Genomic DNA, 17,147 nt, shown 5'->3' on the forward strand with positions numbered 1-17,147 from the left:
TGAGACTCCAGACTGCCAAACAGGTATCAGCTGTTTGGAATACACCCACTCTAAAGAAAGGGCCCCAGTGAGTTGAAGAATTCCCATGGAACACCCAAACCCAGCGTCAGCCCAACAGCGTGACAGGCGTCAGGTGCAAAGCACCGTCTCCTTCCATTCCTCCCCTCGGGAAGCTGCACCTTCTGGTGAGAAGAAAGTGAACTCTGGAGAAGGGAATCCCATCCATGCAGGACACACAGACACTGCTCCCAGCAGAGCTTCTCAAAGGACCCTTTTCTCTCCAACACCTCAGTCACACTGTATCAGCAAAAAATGCTTTGTTGTATTAATGGAATTATGTTTTGAAAAAAAATCCTTGAAAAATGCCTGTCATTTGGATTGGCATTGCCTGCTGAAGAGATTTTAACTCTATTGGCCATTGTGTCCTTTTGTGTTCAGTCTAACTTCCAGTTCCTGCTGCCAAGGGGTGCATTTCCAGGAGTCCCTGTGGATTGTGCCATCTGGCTGTAGTTTGAGGAAGCTCTACTGAACACACAGCATAACCCAGAGGGGAGGATCCATGCCTGCAGCAGGATTTAGGACAGCCTCAGATGGGGAGAAACAACTCGTGTCACACTGACTGCCCAGAAGGACCCTGAAGAGAAAGTCCAATATCCATCTCCATCTCTCTGCAACTGGTACATGTGACAGGCATTATTCTCTCCCAGCTTCTGAGCTATTCTACAAACTCACGCTCCTTGGTACCCTTTGCTGTGGCAGGTCTCATTCCTAGTGTGGTTTAGGCTCCCTGGAAGCAGTACAACCATACACAAAAGTTTTGCTTTGTTTCCCTGTGTGAGGAGCACAGCATGGACCAGCTCCTCCCTGCAGCAACTGCCTGTTCAGGAACAGCAGTGGAAAACAAGAGGGCACCATGGCTGGCAGGAAGAGCACCCACACAGCCAAATGTCTGCTAGGAACAATTTGAACACCACAATGCAGGAGCCTCTCAGCTCACCGGCATCACAAAAAATGCACATAACATTTTATTTATCAGAGCTGTACAAGTATCCAAAGGTAACATATAAAACTATGGATAGTCAAATTGCTTGTCACAAAGGCTGGTGAGACCCAGCAGGGTGGTGTGGTGGCCACAGCACAACCTGCCTCCACTCAGGAGAACATCCAGCAGTGGCTGCTCACTGGTTACGTGTGGCAAAGCATCCCCTGGAGCAGTGACGTGGAAAAAGGCACAGGCAGCCCCTGGGAACAGGACACCATCCCACCCACAGGGGCCAGCCCTGCACCTTCACTTGCAGGGGATCACTTTGTTTCCACCCACTGCCACGGGAATGAGGAGCATGCGGTACTCCAGAGGGAGGAAACGCTCGATCAGCACGTTCATCGGCATCTTGTCTGTCACCAGCCCCTGCCTTTGGCCAGAGAGAGAGCAGGGAAGAAACAAGGGTTGTTAGTGAAATGTGCTTCCACTCGGTATCAGAGTAAAGTTTTCTTGCAGTGATATTTTTGCATTTAAGAGCTGAAATGCTCTGACTGCTTTGTGACAATCAGCTCCAGACTCGTGTTTGCAGGCAGCTTCTCAGCTCCTGTGCATGCTGCAATGCCAGGATTGCCCATACAGCAGAGCAGACAGACCCAGAGGGCTCCTGCAAAGCAGCTTCCCACAGAGCTTCCCACTGTTTACCATGGGAATTTTCATCTATATTGATCAGAACCAAAATAGAGGCTCATTGCGTTTTAAATTCAGAATCCACCTACCATGGGATAAATTCTACCCTTTGAAGACGTGCACAGAATGATGTGACAGAAGGAAATAGCTCAGTACCCAGATTTTTTTACAGTCACAACCCAGAGGTGGTTGGCATTTGCCAACTGTGTAGGCCATGGAGTTTTCCTGTACACCATTTTAAATGACTGGCCTGAAAAAATCAGCATCTCCCAGTTTTGCAGAAAGAAAGAAAGTGCAACATTTATTCACACCTCCCATGTGGAAGGAACAGAGTTGCTGTTCTTATGCATGAGCCAACAACAATTCCTAATGTCTTTATGAGGCAGTAAAAAGGCATAAAGACATCTAGAACAAGGTGAAACAACAAGTACATGGAACTCTCAAACCAGGACAAGTAACCCATCATGCCTCCTGGCCTGTTCATACCAACCTCAGCACACACGTGTCAGGTGGGAAAACAAAATCTCTGGATAAGGACAGAGACAGATGCTTTTTAAGCAGCAGCATCAGCTCACCTACAGAGGCCCATGCAAAACCACTGCCATCAGCTGTGCCCTGTACTATCCCCCAGTTGACTAACATCACACTTGAAACTCTTCCAGTGGAGATTAAATACAACCACCCAGAGTAATGACTTTAAATGGTGGTGGATTGCTTCAGGCCTCACAAGGGCTTCTAACCCAAGAATAAATTCCTTGTGTTTCAGTCACAGAACAAAGTAAATTCAGGCAGGAGACGGGACAGAACACAGTGAGGCAGCTCTGAGAACACTTCTTCCAGGCTGCTGTCCAGGAATGGCACTGCTAGGAGAGGCCAGCCCTGCCCACCCACGGGGTTGGGGCTCTTTCTCCTGCTCTTGAGAGGAACTGTCAGTTTGGATCCCAAGTATCAGCTTGTGCAGCAGCAGGAAGAGTGTATTTTGTTTGGAAGAGCAAGTCACCAAAACAGGCAGCAGGACATGTGAAAATGCTCACAGTGTCAGTTTTAGATGATTTTAGCAAAGAGCTCACTCAAGGATGCAAACAGTGCAGCCCAGCCTCCCTCTTAGCATTTCTCTACTTCTTCTACACATTCTCCAGACATTACTGCTTCACCCTTACACAAATCCCTCTCCTCTTGGTTCCTCAGATGACTCCTTGCACTCACAACCCCTCACTACTTCCTCTTGCCCTTCCACCATCACCAAGTGGTGCAACCCAAGTCCAGGGATGCTCCTGGGACAGAAGTGGTCTCACACAGAGTAAATCCCAGTCCCACACTTACTATGCAAACACTGCTGGTGCACATTCTGGCAACAACCAGGTGTTACTGGGCCATCAAACACCACCAAACACTACTGCAGATTAGTAACAACCCTTCATTTACCTTCTCATGAGAACTTCCAGGTCAGCTGCCTCCACTGTCTTCCTTCCTGCGTGGTGGGTGTAAGCTTCCAGATCATTGCTCAGCTGCTTGAAGTATCTCTCAGAGCTGAGGGGGGAAATCAAAGCAGACTGTGGAGCGTGTGAACACCAGCTACTCACCCCCTTCCGCAGGGCAAACTGCACTAGAGCTGCACATTGTGCAGGTTACAGCCTGCCAAGGAAAGCTGGGGGAGAAGAAACTCTCCAGCCCATGAACAAAGCTTGGCTTCCCAGCCCAGGCTCCCTGGAACTTCACTGCCAAGACAGCTGTGAAAGAGCTGCGCAACCAGAACCTTTCCCAGACTTCCCACACATGCAGGAACAGGGCTTGACACCAGTGACAGAGAAATCAGCACCGAGGGTCAGATATTGGCTGCTGCAGTGACAGTCTTCAAACAATACACTATTTTACTAATGATGGTAACAAGGTCTAAAGATTCAAAAAGCTGAGAAACCTGGATTGTAATGGAACACTGCACAACCTCACTGTACCCAGCACAATGACCACTGTCCAAAGCCATCCTGCCCATGGAAATTGATAAAGACACGACTCTGACTGCTACAATTTGTTGGGACAAAACCCAGATGCTCCTGAAAGGCAGCGCTGATCAAATACACACACGGCAACACACAGCACTTGGCACATTTCTGCCCACTTTTATCAGGCCTCTCAAGACTTTCCAGCTGAAGAGAGAGGGCTGTCAGCTTGTCAGCAGCACTCCCAACATGTTTATTACTTCAGGGAAGAAAAGAAAGAAAAAAAACCTCAACAGTAAAAATATTGGAAAGAGCAGTTTGTTGCTACGTACCATTTTTCAACAATTTGGAATGCATCTCTGGTTACTGGCATTTTAGCAAAATGTCTGAATATCTCCTTTATCAAACTCCTTGGTATTTGAGGCTCCCGTGGCTTTTTCTCAGATGTTCTCAATTTCTTTGGAACTGTCTTAGGCTTCAGCAGCTTCAGGGGAGAACTTTGAGGAAAATTGAAAATTCACACATTGAATGAACAAGGGAGAGGCAGAGAACAACAGGCTGAATTTGGAGAAACCCTAAGCTGAACTGGAAGGGAGCTCTTAATTCTTTCTCCCTCCCAATTCTTCAAAACTCTTGTGCCCACACAGGGCAGTTTGCAAACACTTCATGTGGCATCATGGCCTTGAGAGAAGCAATCCAGGCTCAAGTTCCCTTGATTCCAGAGTGCTCATGTAGCACACTGTCAGCAAACTGGAGTTCTCTCCAATACATGACTGCAGTTTCCACTGCATCCCTGCAGTATTCCCTTTAAAGTAGTGCACAAAGTTTGAGGCACCACAGGTCACCTCTGCATCTGTGGACAGGGGAGGCTGCTTTGCAGGAAATCCTTCTACACTGTTAAAAACTTCAGTGGGGGCTTTTTTTGTGGGTTGTAGGGTTTCCCATCCCCCCATTAAACAAGACTCTAAGTCCTAAAGGAAATTACAATTGTCTTCCATTCTAAAATAGGGGAAATTGTAATATGGAAGAGTTAAGTGAAGCCCATGGATTCACTCAGAACAGAATTGGAAAACAACAGAAAAAAATACAACCTCAGCCTAACACATGCAAAACCTCAGAGAGGGTGTGTGGACCACCTGACTCTCTCCAGCCCACCCATACAAAAGAATTTTGTCTTCTTGTTTATTGCTTTAATGGACAAAGCTCTAAAGTCATGGGCTAGAAAATTCCTCCTGTTCCCTAAGACCCACTGTTAGTGGTTCTGATGAAGCCAAATCTCTAGTCAAGAGAGTGCAAGTGTTAACTAATTTGGAGTAATGCAGAAGACAGGTTCACTTTCTGGCTCTAAGAGAGCTTCATTTTAATCAGCACATGGCAGCTGCACACAGCTTTAGGCTTCTGCAGTCAATACAACTATGTGGTTCCATGTGATCAGTGTCTTGCCATCTGTAATTCCCCCTCTTCTGCAAGGGCCTCTGCATCCCTTACTGGAGTCCACAGATCCAGAGTGGCTTACCAGCTGAAAAACTCCTAGGACTAAGTTTTGGCATTAGCACAGAAAATATTACAAGAACATTCACTGGAAAGCCTTAAGGCACCAGACCTGCTCTGGAAGAGCACTGACATTCACTCAAAGACTTCAGCACTGCTCACTCCCTGTGGAGTGAGCAAAGCCGGGCTCTGCTCTGCCCCCAGCCCCACCTCTGCCTGGCCACTGCTGGACATGGCTTAGGCTTACCTGGGAGCAGCAGGTTTTGCAACATGTGGTGTTGACAGGAGGTTTTGCGCTGGAGCACGGACAAATGCAGGAGTCTTCATGGAAACCTCTGGGAAAAAAAGTACTGGAGGAACTGAAGTCTCTTTCCAGAACTCCTGGAGCAGGCAGTGCTGCCACAGCAGACAGAAACCCAGCCAGCCCCCCCATGCCTGCTCCTGGTGACACTGCCCATGCTCTGGCTGTGCCCCACAGCTCCTGGCACTCGGGCTGGTGGCTTCCCTTGGGCCCCTGTGCTGGCCCAGCTGGTTGGCCAGGCTGCAGAGACACATGCTCAGGACCAGGCTGCAGTGGCTGACAGCTGGGTTAATTTAGGTTGCCACAAAGCTGCAGCCTTTTTAACCAGAGAGAACTTCAAAGTCTAGAAGCTACCTCTGTCATCTTGCTAAGCCACTGGCAAATTCTCCTGAACAAAGGGACAAGCTGAGCTAGAGTCACATTACAAGGGCCAGACTATAAACTTCTCCCTATTTGCAGATTTGCACAACTCCCTCCATGCAAGGCTCCTGTTATCAGCATCTCACCTGTTCTCTGCTATGAACCCATGGTTTCCTCCAAGTCTAATCTGCATTTTCTTTAATTTCACTCTTGAACTTCTTCACTTCTTAACAAGTGAGACCAGGAAAGAAAACAATGTTAACAGAAATGCTGAGCAGCTTCCTTACCTTGACTTGGAGGGTGTTCAACTTCATCCTCAGCAGGCTCTTCCACTGTACTATCCAAATGTATCATCACAGCCTGGTCCTGTAGTTCATCTTCTTGTTCATCTGTTTCACTTAATGGAGTCATCTCAGGTTTATGAAATGAGGAAAAGGCAGGAGAGTGCCCGGCCACACTTTCAGCTCCAATGCCTCTGGTAATCTCACCTTCTAGATTTCCAAAACAGGAAAAATAAAGTGAACAAGTATCTTTGCCTGATTCTGGAACTTCCACTAGTAAATTTTAATCAAAGATACCTGCTGTAACTATACATTTCTACATACTACTGCCAACTAAATCAAATTTTGGTTTACCTTTAAATAAAATGTAGTCTTCCAGCTTAAAATGACAAAATCAGTTTGATATTTCCCCAGTAATTAGCCCAGATTCCAGAAAACAAAGGAAGTTAACACTCTCTCTCAGCACTGATGCCAGTCATGCAGCATGAGAGCACTCTGGCACTACAGAGAGCTGCCAGCATTAGAGGTGTCCTCACCAGCTCTGGGAGACCTGTGGCCTCCAATGCTGCCTTCTTCCAGTTCCTCTCCTGCTGAAGGAGCCATTTCTGTTTCACCTCTGCTGTTCTGTGCTGCAGTTATCTGCAATTCTGCTTTTTCAGACAGTTTTTTCTCCAAATGTTCAGAATGTACAGTACTTGCACCACGTTCTGCAGCTAAAATAAGAAATTCTATTATACATCTTACCTACAAAAAAAACCCCAACCAACCACCAGCACACAGTTCAACCACCACTGGAATTTCTTTGTGATAAATAAACTCAACCATAAGCTGTAAATAAGAAAAGCAGATGCAGTTCCCTTCACAGCTGAGAAATGCCCAACTTTTCCTGTGTTTGCTCCACAGCCACTTAATTAGGGGCCCACCAGATCCTGATGAAGGAATTTTACCTACAGTAAGCAGAGCTCTTCCAGATCTGCCATCTCTATGGCCATTTTCAATTTTGGTAATTGCGTAAAAGAGTGATTTATTTTCCTTTAAATCTAACAATACCTGGAGTTTGTGCTTAGATTCTACTCATCATTTCCTCCATTTTTCTGAATAAACGATTTCATAAGAGATATATTCCATTGTAGAGAAGAGAGCCTAGAGTGGCTTTAACCATCCAGGACAAGCCTCTGGCACGCAGGATGAGAAATATAAAGACACATGACTTGCTTGTGTTTAAAAACTTGAGCTATTGACTACTTAAGTATTCCTTTTTCCTTTATACTACATATATAGTCCACATATCTGTTACTATGCAGCTCAGTTAAGCAGAAACCCACAGAGGTAATTACTTTGTGAAAATTGGGCACTCTGACATCATGACACACATGACAATGCTGTCACTTGCTGAAGGGTTTGGATATCTTGGCTGAGTCCAGAACTAAAAGCTGTCAAACTGCACTTTTACCATCCTCTCCAGCAACTGGGAATTTTCACACTGGAAAGTACAAGTGTGTGAAATATTAACTAGCTTAGATTAGCCAGATGAGAGCTCTTCATCTTCCCTATGGGAAGCTGAGCAGTAGTACAGATATGACAAAACATATGAACTTTTACTCCACTTCCAGTCACAGACCACTTTCAGAGAACTTGTCTGGAAATGTCCAAGTATTTCTAGTATGTCTTGAATTATTTCCAGCATCTACTGTTCAATTAAGTCTTATTTTACTCTGAGTAAAGTTAAGACTTATGTTACAAGTCACCTGAAAAACTCTGTTTAAATCAGATTATACTCCATTCCCTTTCTACAATGAAAGGTTACTTCTTACCCTCTTGGGAAAGCTTTTCCTGTTCCACTCCATTCACTGTCTTAATCACCTCTTCTTCTGTATCACTTACGTCTAGGTCTTCAATTATACAGGACACAACTTGTTTCAAAGACATCCTGGAAACATTTAGAGTGACTAGGGATCCCAAATTTGTACTTGAACCTTTGGAGGGCAGAGGGGAGCTCCATCTATAAACAGCTAAAACAGATCATTAATGTGTCTCCTGGCAGCTTTTTGAATTTTCTTTTAGCTTTCCTAGTAAATAAAAAAACAACCAAGGAGGGAGAAGACACACAAGAAACACTTGTATGCACTTCACACAGTTGGAAAAATCTTTGCAACCGTTTTTCAGCTGAAACTGAGGAGCAACACCACCAGCAGCCTCCTGTGGTGGAGCAGAACTATGTCACCATTAACTTCTGACATTAATGTCTTATTAACTCCAGCATCTTAAAGATCTACTCACACTCCCTCATTGGATCCAGTCCCCTATTCCACACTCTGCATTATCTATCCCTTTGTCCTAAAAATGCCTGCTATTGGAGCTACTCTGAGCAACTAACCTTTTTCTGTTGATTCCTTCCTTTGTCCTTTCCAAACAACTTTTGCCTGGTCCAAACAGTGTGAGGAAAATGTGCTCCCATTTACACAACCAGGACAAGGCCAGGGAAATGAATGCCAAGGAGAGGTACCAGGGAAAAACTGGCAAGCAATAGGAACTGCAAAGCATTGGTGCAGAGTGAGCAGGGAGGCAACTGCCTCTGTCTAAAGATTTTGAAAGCCCTGGAGACAATGGAGAGGTTGGCTGTGACAAATAAGTGACCATACCACAGTGAAGGTATGGACTAGGAACTTCCAGAGATTCCTTCCAAGTCTGTCTACATGTCCCACATGTTATCTCCGTACTTTTTGTGACCAATTTAGGGTGCCCACTTCTGGGGTCCCAGGACAAAGGAGAGATGGACACAGTGGAGAGTCCAGCAAAGGCTCACCAGGACAGTTAAGGGACTGAAGCATCACTCCTGGAAGGAAAGGCTGAGAGAGCTGGGACTGTTCAGCCTAGAGAAGAGGCAGCTTAGGGCAGATCTTACCCATATATACAAGTGTCAGAAGGTAGGGTATAAGGCAGAGAGAGACAGACTCTTCCCAGTGATGCCCAGTGCCAAGAAAAAAGACAACTGGCACAGCCTGGAACATGGGATGCTCCATCCAAACATAAGGAAGACAGTTTGCAGTCATTACCCTTGCAGACTCATAAGAGCCATTTAGACAGGGTCCTGGGAAACCTGTTCTTTGTAGCCCTGCCAGAGCAGAAGTGTTGGAGAAAATAACCTTGAGGTCCCTTTCTACCTCAACCACTGTGTGAGTTCAGACAATACCTGTTAAGCCTTAACCCCCAGTACTCACAGCATACCGCCTCTTCTTCAGTAAAAGAAATCTCTGCCATTGGGTTACTCTGCTGGGAATGATCCAGCTTTTCTTCTCCCTGTTTCTCAGGAGTTTCTGGAGATACACGAGTCATTCTGTCAACATGCTCATCATCAAGGTTTGAGCTCTTGGAGTAACTTTGGGTCCTTCCCTGGTTTGTGCTCACACTGGATACCCGGCCCTCCAGCCTTGCTTCTTCTTGATCTGCATCAGAAATCAGGCTCCTCTGTGCTGAAGTTTTTGAATCTGACAGCTGGGGTTCAAGAGCAGGCAATTTACTTTGGCTGTCTTCATCCATCTGGGGCTGAACAAAGAGCTCTGTGCTGTTCATCATAATTTCTGCATCACTTGTCAGGATGCTTGTTCGAATCCCAGATGCAGACTGTGAGTCCACAAGATCGTTCTGTCCTGCTGAGAAAGTTTTAAAACAAATTTTGTGTGAAAAACTGATCAAGGTCATAAGGACATACTGTACTACCAGAACTTGTGTAATTCATGTTTTAAGTCATTCAACCAAATTTTACTCCTCCTCAACAGATCAAACACTGACACAGTATGACCCCACTTCTGTGACCACAACTCTCCCTGCCAAACAACAGAGACCTCAGTACCCACAGATGAAGATGATCCCAAACAATTCCTGTGGTTTAAATGTACAAACCAGGCAAAGTACAAATTTAAGTGCATAGAATCAAAGGAACTGCTGAGGCAGAACCTCATTCTAATCTTGCCTCCCAAATCCCACTCTATTTCTGTGAATGCATTAATAAATTTCAAATTCTAAAATACAGACCATGCTTCAGTAAATGCTTCTAAAAGCCCCTTTAACATAAGGCTCTGCCTCCCAAAAGAGAAATAACATCACTAAAGAAACCTTTGTTCTTCAGCATGTTCTGTTCCACTCTGCCTTCAAACTCCTGCATGTCAACAGCCCTGCGGGTTTTGGGCCTCCGGAGCAAGCCCCTCTTTTCTACGGTGTCTGGGGCCAGCAAGGAACCCACAGACAAACGTAAGGATCTGTAAAAGAGGGGAAAAATTGTCAAAATCACACACTGCACCTTCACCCTCAGAGTACAGACATGATGGCACTAACAGTGACACATTTCACACAACTAGGGGAAATTTCCCCAAAAGACCCTTGAAGATTATATCCCAACATCAGGATATGTATCACAGAGATCGGGAAGCAGACTGTTTTAAAGCCTCCCTGAGACACTGCAACACTACAGCTGACAAAAGGGCCAGGAATTTAAAAAAAATCTTTACATAACAAAAAATAAAAAGGGAAAAAAAGGATTCAAAGTAAAGATCTACCCTAGATGACAATGGGGTAATAGGAGGACTTCCCAGTAAGTTTAAGAATCTACTTGCTATCAATACTCTCCGTAAAGTACAGCTACCAACACACTGACTAAGATGAGAGCTGATAGCAACACCTACAGCATAGCACAAGATGTTTCTCACTGCAGGTGTTTTGCACCCTCAAGATTGACCATGCTCAATGATCTCCTGTCCCTCTCTCTAAGCAACCAAATTAAAGAGGGGCTTCAGAGGTTCAAAGACAGAAGTACAAAAGCCAGCCCCAAAAAGCATCTTGTGTGGCACCCCAGGCAAGGGCTGCACTGAGAAAGGTGAAGTAATGTACTGATTTTGGCCAGGGTCATCTGCAAAGTACACAGGCAACACTAGAAAGTAAGTTCTTTGACTCACTAAAAAGCTTCTAAAGTCCAGAAAATACTGCACAGATGCAACTGATGTGATAAAACTATGAACAGGCAGAGATAATATTCTAAGGTATATTGTGTAGTGATTTACATATTCTAAGATATACTGATGTAGTGCTGGAACCATGAGAGCAAAAGGAAAAAAGGAATGATCCAACCAAGTAAAAAGAGGAGCAATAGTAGCAATACAAGCTAGACCAGGCATACAGTGCAGAGCCACTTTCTGAAAATCAAAAGGTGTGTGGTGCAACACCTTCAAATTCCATCAGCAGAGGGGCAGATACTTCTTCTGTTGCTAACAGTAACACAGGTCTTGAACATGAACCCAGGCGTCTGCACCGTTCTTCACCCCTTCAGATGTGATCATACCCAGGACAGACAGAAGTTAAGACATTTTAGGTTAAACTCACCGAGCCATAATTGTGCTGTCCAACGTTGACTGAGCTAGAAAAAGTTGATGGCACATTAGTTGAGAAGTTACCCTTTACAGAACAGGCTACAGGAACATCTCAACGGATCCTCCTCTTTTCAGAGCCAACCATGCTACAATCCTCAAACACCATACTTTGGTGCAAACAGAATTGGATAACGGGGTCACTTTACTATATATTGTCTACATTTCAGAATTGCGTACTAGAAATCTAATATGCAATTTCTGAAAGGGTAAGAAAGACATTTCATTTATTTCAATGAAAATTTACCATGGCATGCATATACCTTCAGATTTAATACTTTTAATTGTACCACATTGATGACAAGGTGTTATGTCTTGGTCACAAGCACCCTTCAGCAACACAAGCCAAACACACCTGGAGTTTTAGAAACTAAGATAACTATTCCACAGACTCTTGATGAAACTGGAACTCAAACCTGTTCTCCTCACAAAGAACTTTATTTTATATCATTGCAATGGAATGTATGCAGCTGCTTGTATTTTAAAGTTTCTAGAACCAAGAAGAAGACAGGGATTACTTCCTCTGGAGACACTTCAAAAACTCAAAAAGCACCAAGTTGCAAAAGTAGCCAAGAAATTATATACAGTCGTGGCAGAGCCTAGAATTTGGCTTTAAAAGGTTTATTTTAAATTGTATAGGATGGGGGCTTTTACTTTCTCCATTATCCCCTTTGCATGAGATATTGCAATCTGGATTCTAAACCTACAACTGCCCAACTGGGCAGCTCCTGACAACTGAGCTGAGCAGGTGAGAACCACCTGACAGCAAATGCAGCACTGAGCAAGGTAATTCTTGACTGCAGCCTTACCTTGGTACTGGGGAAGTCGTCTATCTGCTGCTCTCTCAAATTCAGAAATGCTGAGTTTTTTTCTCTTCTTTTTCATGTGGAACACAGTGATAGATGTGTCCTGAGGAGCAACATCTGGCAGCTGCAGTTCCCCCCTACCAAAACAAACCAAGCTGGAGAGGCATTTCTGATAATCCCACCGACAAGATGCAATTCTGATAACTGAAACACAAGTAGAGAAGTCCTGCTCCCCAGTCCCACCACAGAAACTGCAGCTCTACCTGGCAGTGTCATAAAAGTGTAAATTATAAAAATCCACTACTTACATGCTGGAAACCCTCTTAGATGGGACTTCTGAATGAGCTTCTTGTGTGTCTTCGTGGTTAGATATCCGAGGTGCCAGCGGTGAAACTTGGGGCTCTGCCAACAAACCAGAACATTTCCTTTCCACAACCAGAAATGCAGCAGGGTTTCACATCTACACTACAGGCTGTAAATAACATTTACTAGCAGGTTAAAATAAAGATCTAGTGAAAACTGTTTGGGTTCTACTCCTGGGAAGGCTGGCAGTGACAAAGCTGGCAGGGACAGGTGGCAGCACAGGGGTTCCCTGCACTGCAGCAGAGTAACAACTGACACCTAATCCTACAGCCACAGGCAGCACCAGGATGATGTGCTCAGTCTCCAGGATAAGAAGACCAAGTGAAGAGGATTTTGAAGAGGCTTTTCAAAGCTCTGATTTCACCAGTGCAAGGCCTGGTCTCTCAGACAGCCGTATCCTGCATTCAGCTGTCCTGCACGGACTCCTCTGTCACATAAATCAGTCATACAACAATCTGATTTCTGTTTCGTATAACAGGGAAAGGATAACGGGCTACCAAGGAACACCCCGTTTTCTCAACTCTACAAAAACAGTCTTTCTGTTCTCAATTCTCCTAAAAAAAAGACACTTACGGTTCTGCATGACTCTCTTGAGCATAAGCCGTGGCGTGCCATTTCTGAGATCAGGGAACACTGCCAGTCTCTGCTTTTCCAAGGTGCTTCTGACAGATTTATTCCTATTTTCTACGTTCAATCCAGTCTAGAATGAAATCAAGAGAGAAGCAATTCAAAGCTAGCATTTTCATTATTAAAGACCACACACACATCAAAAGCATCCACCACCCATGTTCTAATAGCAAGCCGGTAAGAAATTTTTTCCAAATTCCAAAGAGAAACTGCGCGTGCTGGCTTTTTGACAACGGTGGCACTTCTCGTGTGGACGGGACACAGTTCAGCCTAGGGTATAATCCAGCTGGGCTCCAGCACAAAACCCTCCTGTGGACAAAATCCTGAGCGGCCTCAGAGCACAGCCGCGACCCAAACCCGCCGAGGCGAGCGCCAAAGTCAGGGCTTTCGGCCCATTTTCCACCATTAACGGCGAACACGGCTGGGGGAGCGGCCCCCGCTCCTGCTTCAGAGGCCTCGCTGCTGCCTCAAACCGAGAGCGGGATGGTCGATCCCAACAGCGACTCTCCTTTCCTCCCTTCTTTCTCTTCCCCCGTCCCTCCCAGACCCCCCGGGGCACACCTGGGCCGCCGCCCGCGCTCCGTGGCGGCCGCTGCGGCGGAGGCCGGGCCGGGCCCGGACCCGCCCGTCCGCCATGATGCGCCCGGTAACGGCCGCGCACCTCCCGCCTCCCGCCGCCTCTCGCGAGACGCGCGCGCGCGCGCCGGGAGGGGCCGCGGCGCAGTGTGGGGCGGGTAGTTCCGCCGGCACCGCGGTGCATTGTGGTCCGCGTAGTTCCGGGGCGGCGGCGGCGGCGGCGGCGAGAGGCCGCGCGGGCCTTGTGGGAGCTGTAGTTCGGCGGGGCCGCTCGCCCCGCTCGCCGCGGGTGTCCCCCCGCCCCGCGAGGCCATGCCGGGCTTCACCTGCTGCGTACCGGGCTGCTACAACAACTCGCACCGCGACAAGGCGCTGCACTTCTACACCTTCCCCAAGGACGAGGAGCTGCGGCGCCTCTGGCTCAAGAACGTCTCCCGGGCGGGCGTCAGCGGCTGCTTCAGCACCTTCCAGCCCACCACGGGCCACCGCGTCTGCAGCGAGCACTTCCAGGGCGGCCGCAAGTCCTACCTGGTGCGGGTCCCCACCATCTTCCCGCTGCGCGGCGTCAACGAGCGCAAGGCTCAGCGGGCCCGGCGCCCCCGCCCCGCCGCCGCCGCCGCCGCCCCGCCGGGCCCCGCCGCCGCCAGCGAGGCCCCTGCAGGGGGCGCGGCCGAGGACGTGAAGCCCATCGACCTGACGGTGCAGGTGGAGCTCGGGGCCGCCGCCACCATCGGGCCCAGCCCCGTGCGGCTGCCGGTGCCGGTACCGGCGGCGGCGGCGGCGGGGGAGGAGAGCCCGGCGGAGGGCGGCCCCCCCGACCACTCGTACTCGCTGTCGTCGGGCACCACGTCGGAGGAGCTGCTGAGGAAGCTGAACGAGCAGCGCGACATCATCGCGCTGCTGGAGGTGAAGATGAAGGAGATGAAGGGCAGCATCCGCCGCCTGCGCCTGGCCGAGGCCCAGCTCCGCGAGGAGATCCGCGAGAAGGACCGGCTGCTCCACGCCGCCAGCGCCGGCACCCGCAAGCGCCACGGGCTCTGAGCGCTGCCCGCGCCCGGCCCGGCGCGGGGCTCTCCATCCCGGAGCCTCCGCCGCGCTCGCTGCGGTGCCGGGCAGGGCGGAGATGGGACGGACCGCGGCCCCTCCGCGCCCGGCTCAGCCCCACGCTCCGGCAGCCGCCAGCCGGGCAAGGCCTCGCCGCAGGATTCCCCTGCCTGGACTGCACCAGCGCCCTTATCGCCCCGACGTTATCTCCGGTGTCACCTCACACCGGGCCCGTCAAACCCGCTGCGTGCGGTGTCAGAACGCGCTGCTCGAAGCGTGGATGGGACCCGAGTCGTCATTAAGTGGATGTAGGGTATCAGTTTTCAGCAAATAAAACTCGCTCTGTGTCAAGTGAGGTAACAGCAACACTACCCTGGAGAAGGCGTGTCCGACTGCCGTGGGCGCCGCACCCATCGCGGGATGGTCGGTGATGTCGCGTTCAGCCTCGCTCAGTGGAGGAAAGCTTTAGAAACCCTCTCAGGGTGATGTGTTTCTTCAGTAAATTACTGATGCCATAAAAGACTGCTGTTCCTAGCGTGACAGAACCCCCAGATTAAAGAGTGTTCTCGTACCGTGTAGTTTCTGCTTTCTCTGCAGCGTGTGTGTGTTGATTACGGATGTCTCCGTGCTCTTGACACCAGTAAGGATTACAGTCTGGTACAAAGAACACGGTGGCACTTAACAGCTGTAGTTTATCTCATTGGCTTAAGACTCCCTCTCATGAAATGGAGGCTTTGTAACACATTGGAATTTTAATCCTTGGCTTTCGTTCTGAGAACCAGGATGAAAGAGAAGTGACTTTACCTGCAGTGGTTGCAAACCTTTCCTGTCTAATCCTAAACTAGTTGGCATGACTAAATAATCTGTACATTAGGCAAGACCATACTAAAACCTGCTTGTGTGTTCTAAACCAAGATTTAAGAGTATTGTAACAAATCTATGTGGAATGGTTGTGTAGTTTCTGTTTCTAGCCAGCATCAGTCCCTTCACTTTCTGCAACAGGAAACCAAATCAGCGTTGGCTAGAAAGAGGGTGGAGTGAGGATAGCAGAGCCACGGGTTTGGCCTGGTTATGCACGTCCAGCCTGGCTGGTGGAACAGATCCCTCAGCAGTTTGGAGGAGGAGGAGGAGGGTGTCCCAGCACAGCCCCGTGGCAATGGGCAGTGCTGATGGATGTTGAGATCAAAAGGCACTTCACCACAGTGTGCCCATATTCGCCTTCGGGGGAGAATTCCCAGGTGTTCCCTGGCTCTGTGAGATCCTTCTGGAACCGGAGTGCATTGTGCTCAGTAGATTGGGATGTCACTTTTACTAAATTTTATAGAGGTATTTTCTAAATGTAAAAAGTATCTTTAGTTGGAAATTATGTAATCTTTGTAACACTGGCTAATGTAGCTTTACAACCATCAGCTTCAACACTGTATACAACCGAACAAAAGGGCACCGTGGGGTTTTGTAGCAGGAGGTTTCTCTGTAGCTCCTGAAGCCAGTTCAGCTCCAGGTTGTCACAGCCTGCTATGTGATGCATGGGTCATTTTTTATTAACGTGTGTGCCAAGTTGGATGGCCATCTGTAAGGATGCTACATGTCTATCCATGTACTAAGTCCTTGCTGTTACTTCAGTTTAATTTATTCTCCAATCTGATATGTAGCTCTCCAGCTCTGTGCTATACTGATTTTTCTGCGAGTCGAATTAGCAGCAATTTTTTCATTTGGTCGGTTTGGCTTGTTGTTTTGGGTTTGTTTTTGGTTTCTTTTATAGGACAAGCAGATACCTGCTCCACCGTGGGATCTAACATATGTGAGTGGTCCAGCAGCTTTAGATGCTCCCATCAAGACAGTAGGCAGCACAACATCCTCCTCGCAAACGAGGCTGGTTGTGCATCTGAGCTTGTTCAGAATGTGCATGTCCTGACAGTCCTGGTACTTTTTCTACCATCGGGATGCACTTGAGGATGTTCAGCCATTAGGCCTTGCTGGACTGGTTACCTGCTGGACTGACCTCTCCAGGTTACACTGAGGTGCTAACATGCTTAATTTTAATAAAGTATATTTTGTTTTCTTACGTTTCCTGTCTCCTTGTGGCTTATATCTCTATTTCTGAAAGGTTGTGGCTGTAGCTTTGTCTTTTCTTTTGTAACATTTTTTTATTCATTGTGAGCCCCACAGCTGGAACAGCAGGAATATCTTTACATTCATCACAGCTGGAAGAGCAGGACTATCTTTACATTCATGTAGGGTGAGGAAGAGGAGTTTGAGGTCAGTTCAG

General features: G+C 47.7%; 2 protein-coding genes across 2 annotated transcripts; one reads left to right on the forward strand and one right to left on the reverse strand.

Moving 5' to 3' along the window:
- Positions 1–1,002: 1,002 nt before the first annotated feature.
- CENPT (centromere protein T) lies at positions 1,003–14,148 on the reverse strand. The gene is given in 14 exon segments (XM_012569569.5): positions 1,003–1,412; positions 3,095–3,199; positions 3,942–4,106; positions 5,348–5,435; positions 6,049–6,252; positions 6,579–6,755; positions 9,264–9,692; positions 10,159–10,301; positions 11,419–11,452; positions 12,272–12,405; positions 12,577–12,670; positions 13,205–13,331; positions 13,820–13,915; positions 13,918–14,148. Coding segments are annotated over 14 exon segments (2,151 nt in total). The 3' UTR covers positions 1,003–1,288.
- On the forward strand, positions 14,147–16,943 carry THAP11 (THAP domain containing 11). The gene has a single exon (XM_030282320.4). The coding sequence runs from the start codon at positions 14,147–14,149 to the stop codon at positions 14,873–14,875; it is 729 nt and encodes a 242-aa protein (XP_030138180.4). The 3' UTR covers positions 14,876–16,943.
- The last annotated feature ends 204 nt before the right edge of the window (positions 16,944–17,147 follow it).

Source organism: Taeniopygia guttata, chromosome 11 (genome assembly GCF_048771995.1).
Source record: "Taeniopygia guttata chromosome 11, bTaeGut7.mat, whole genome shotgun sequence".
NCBI lineage: Eukaryota > Metazoa > Chordata > Aves > Passeriformes > Estrildidae > Taeniopygia > Taeniopygia guttata.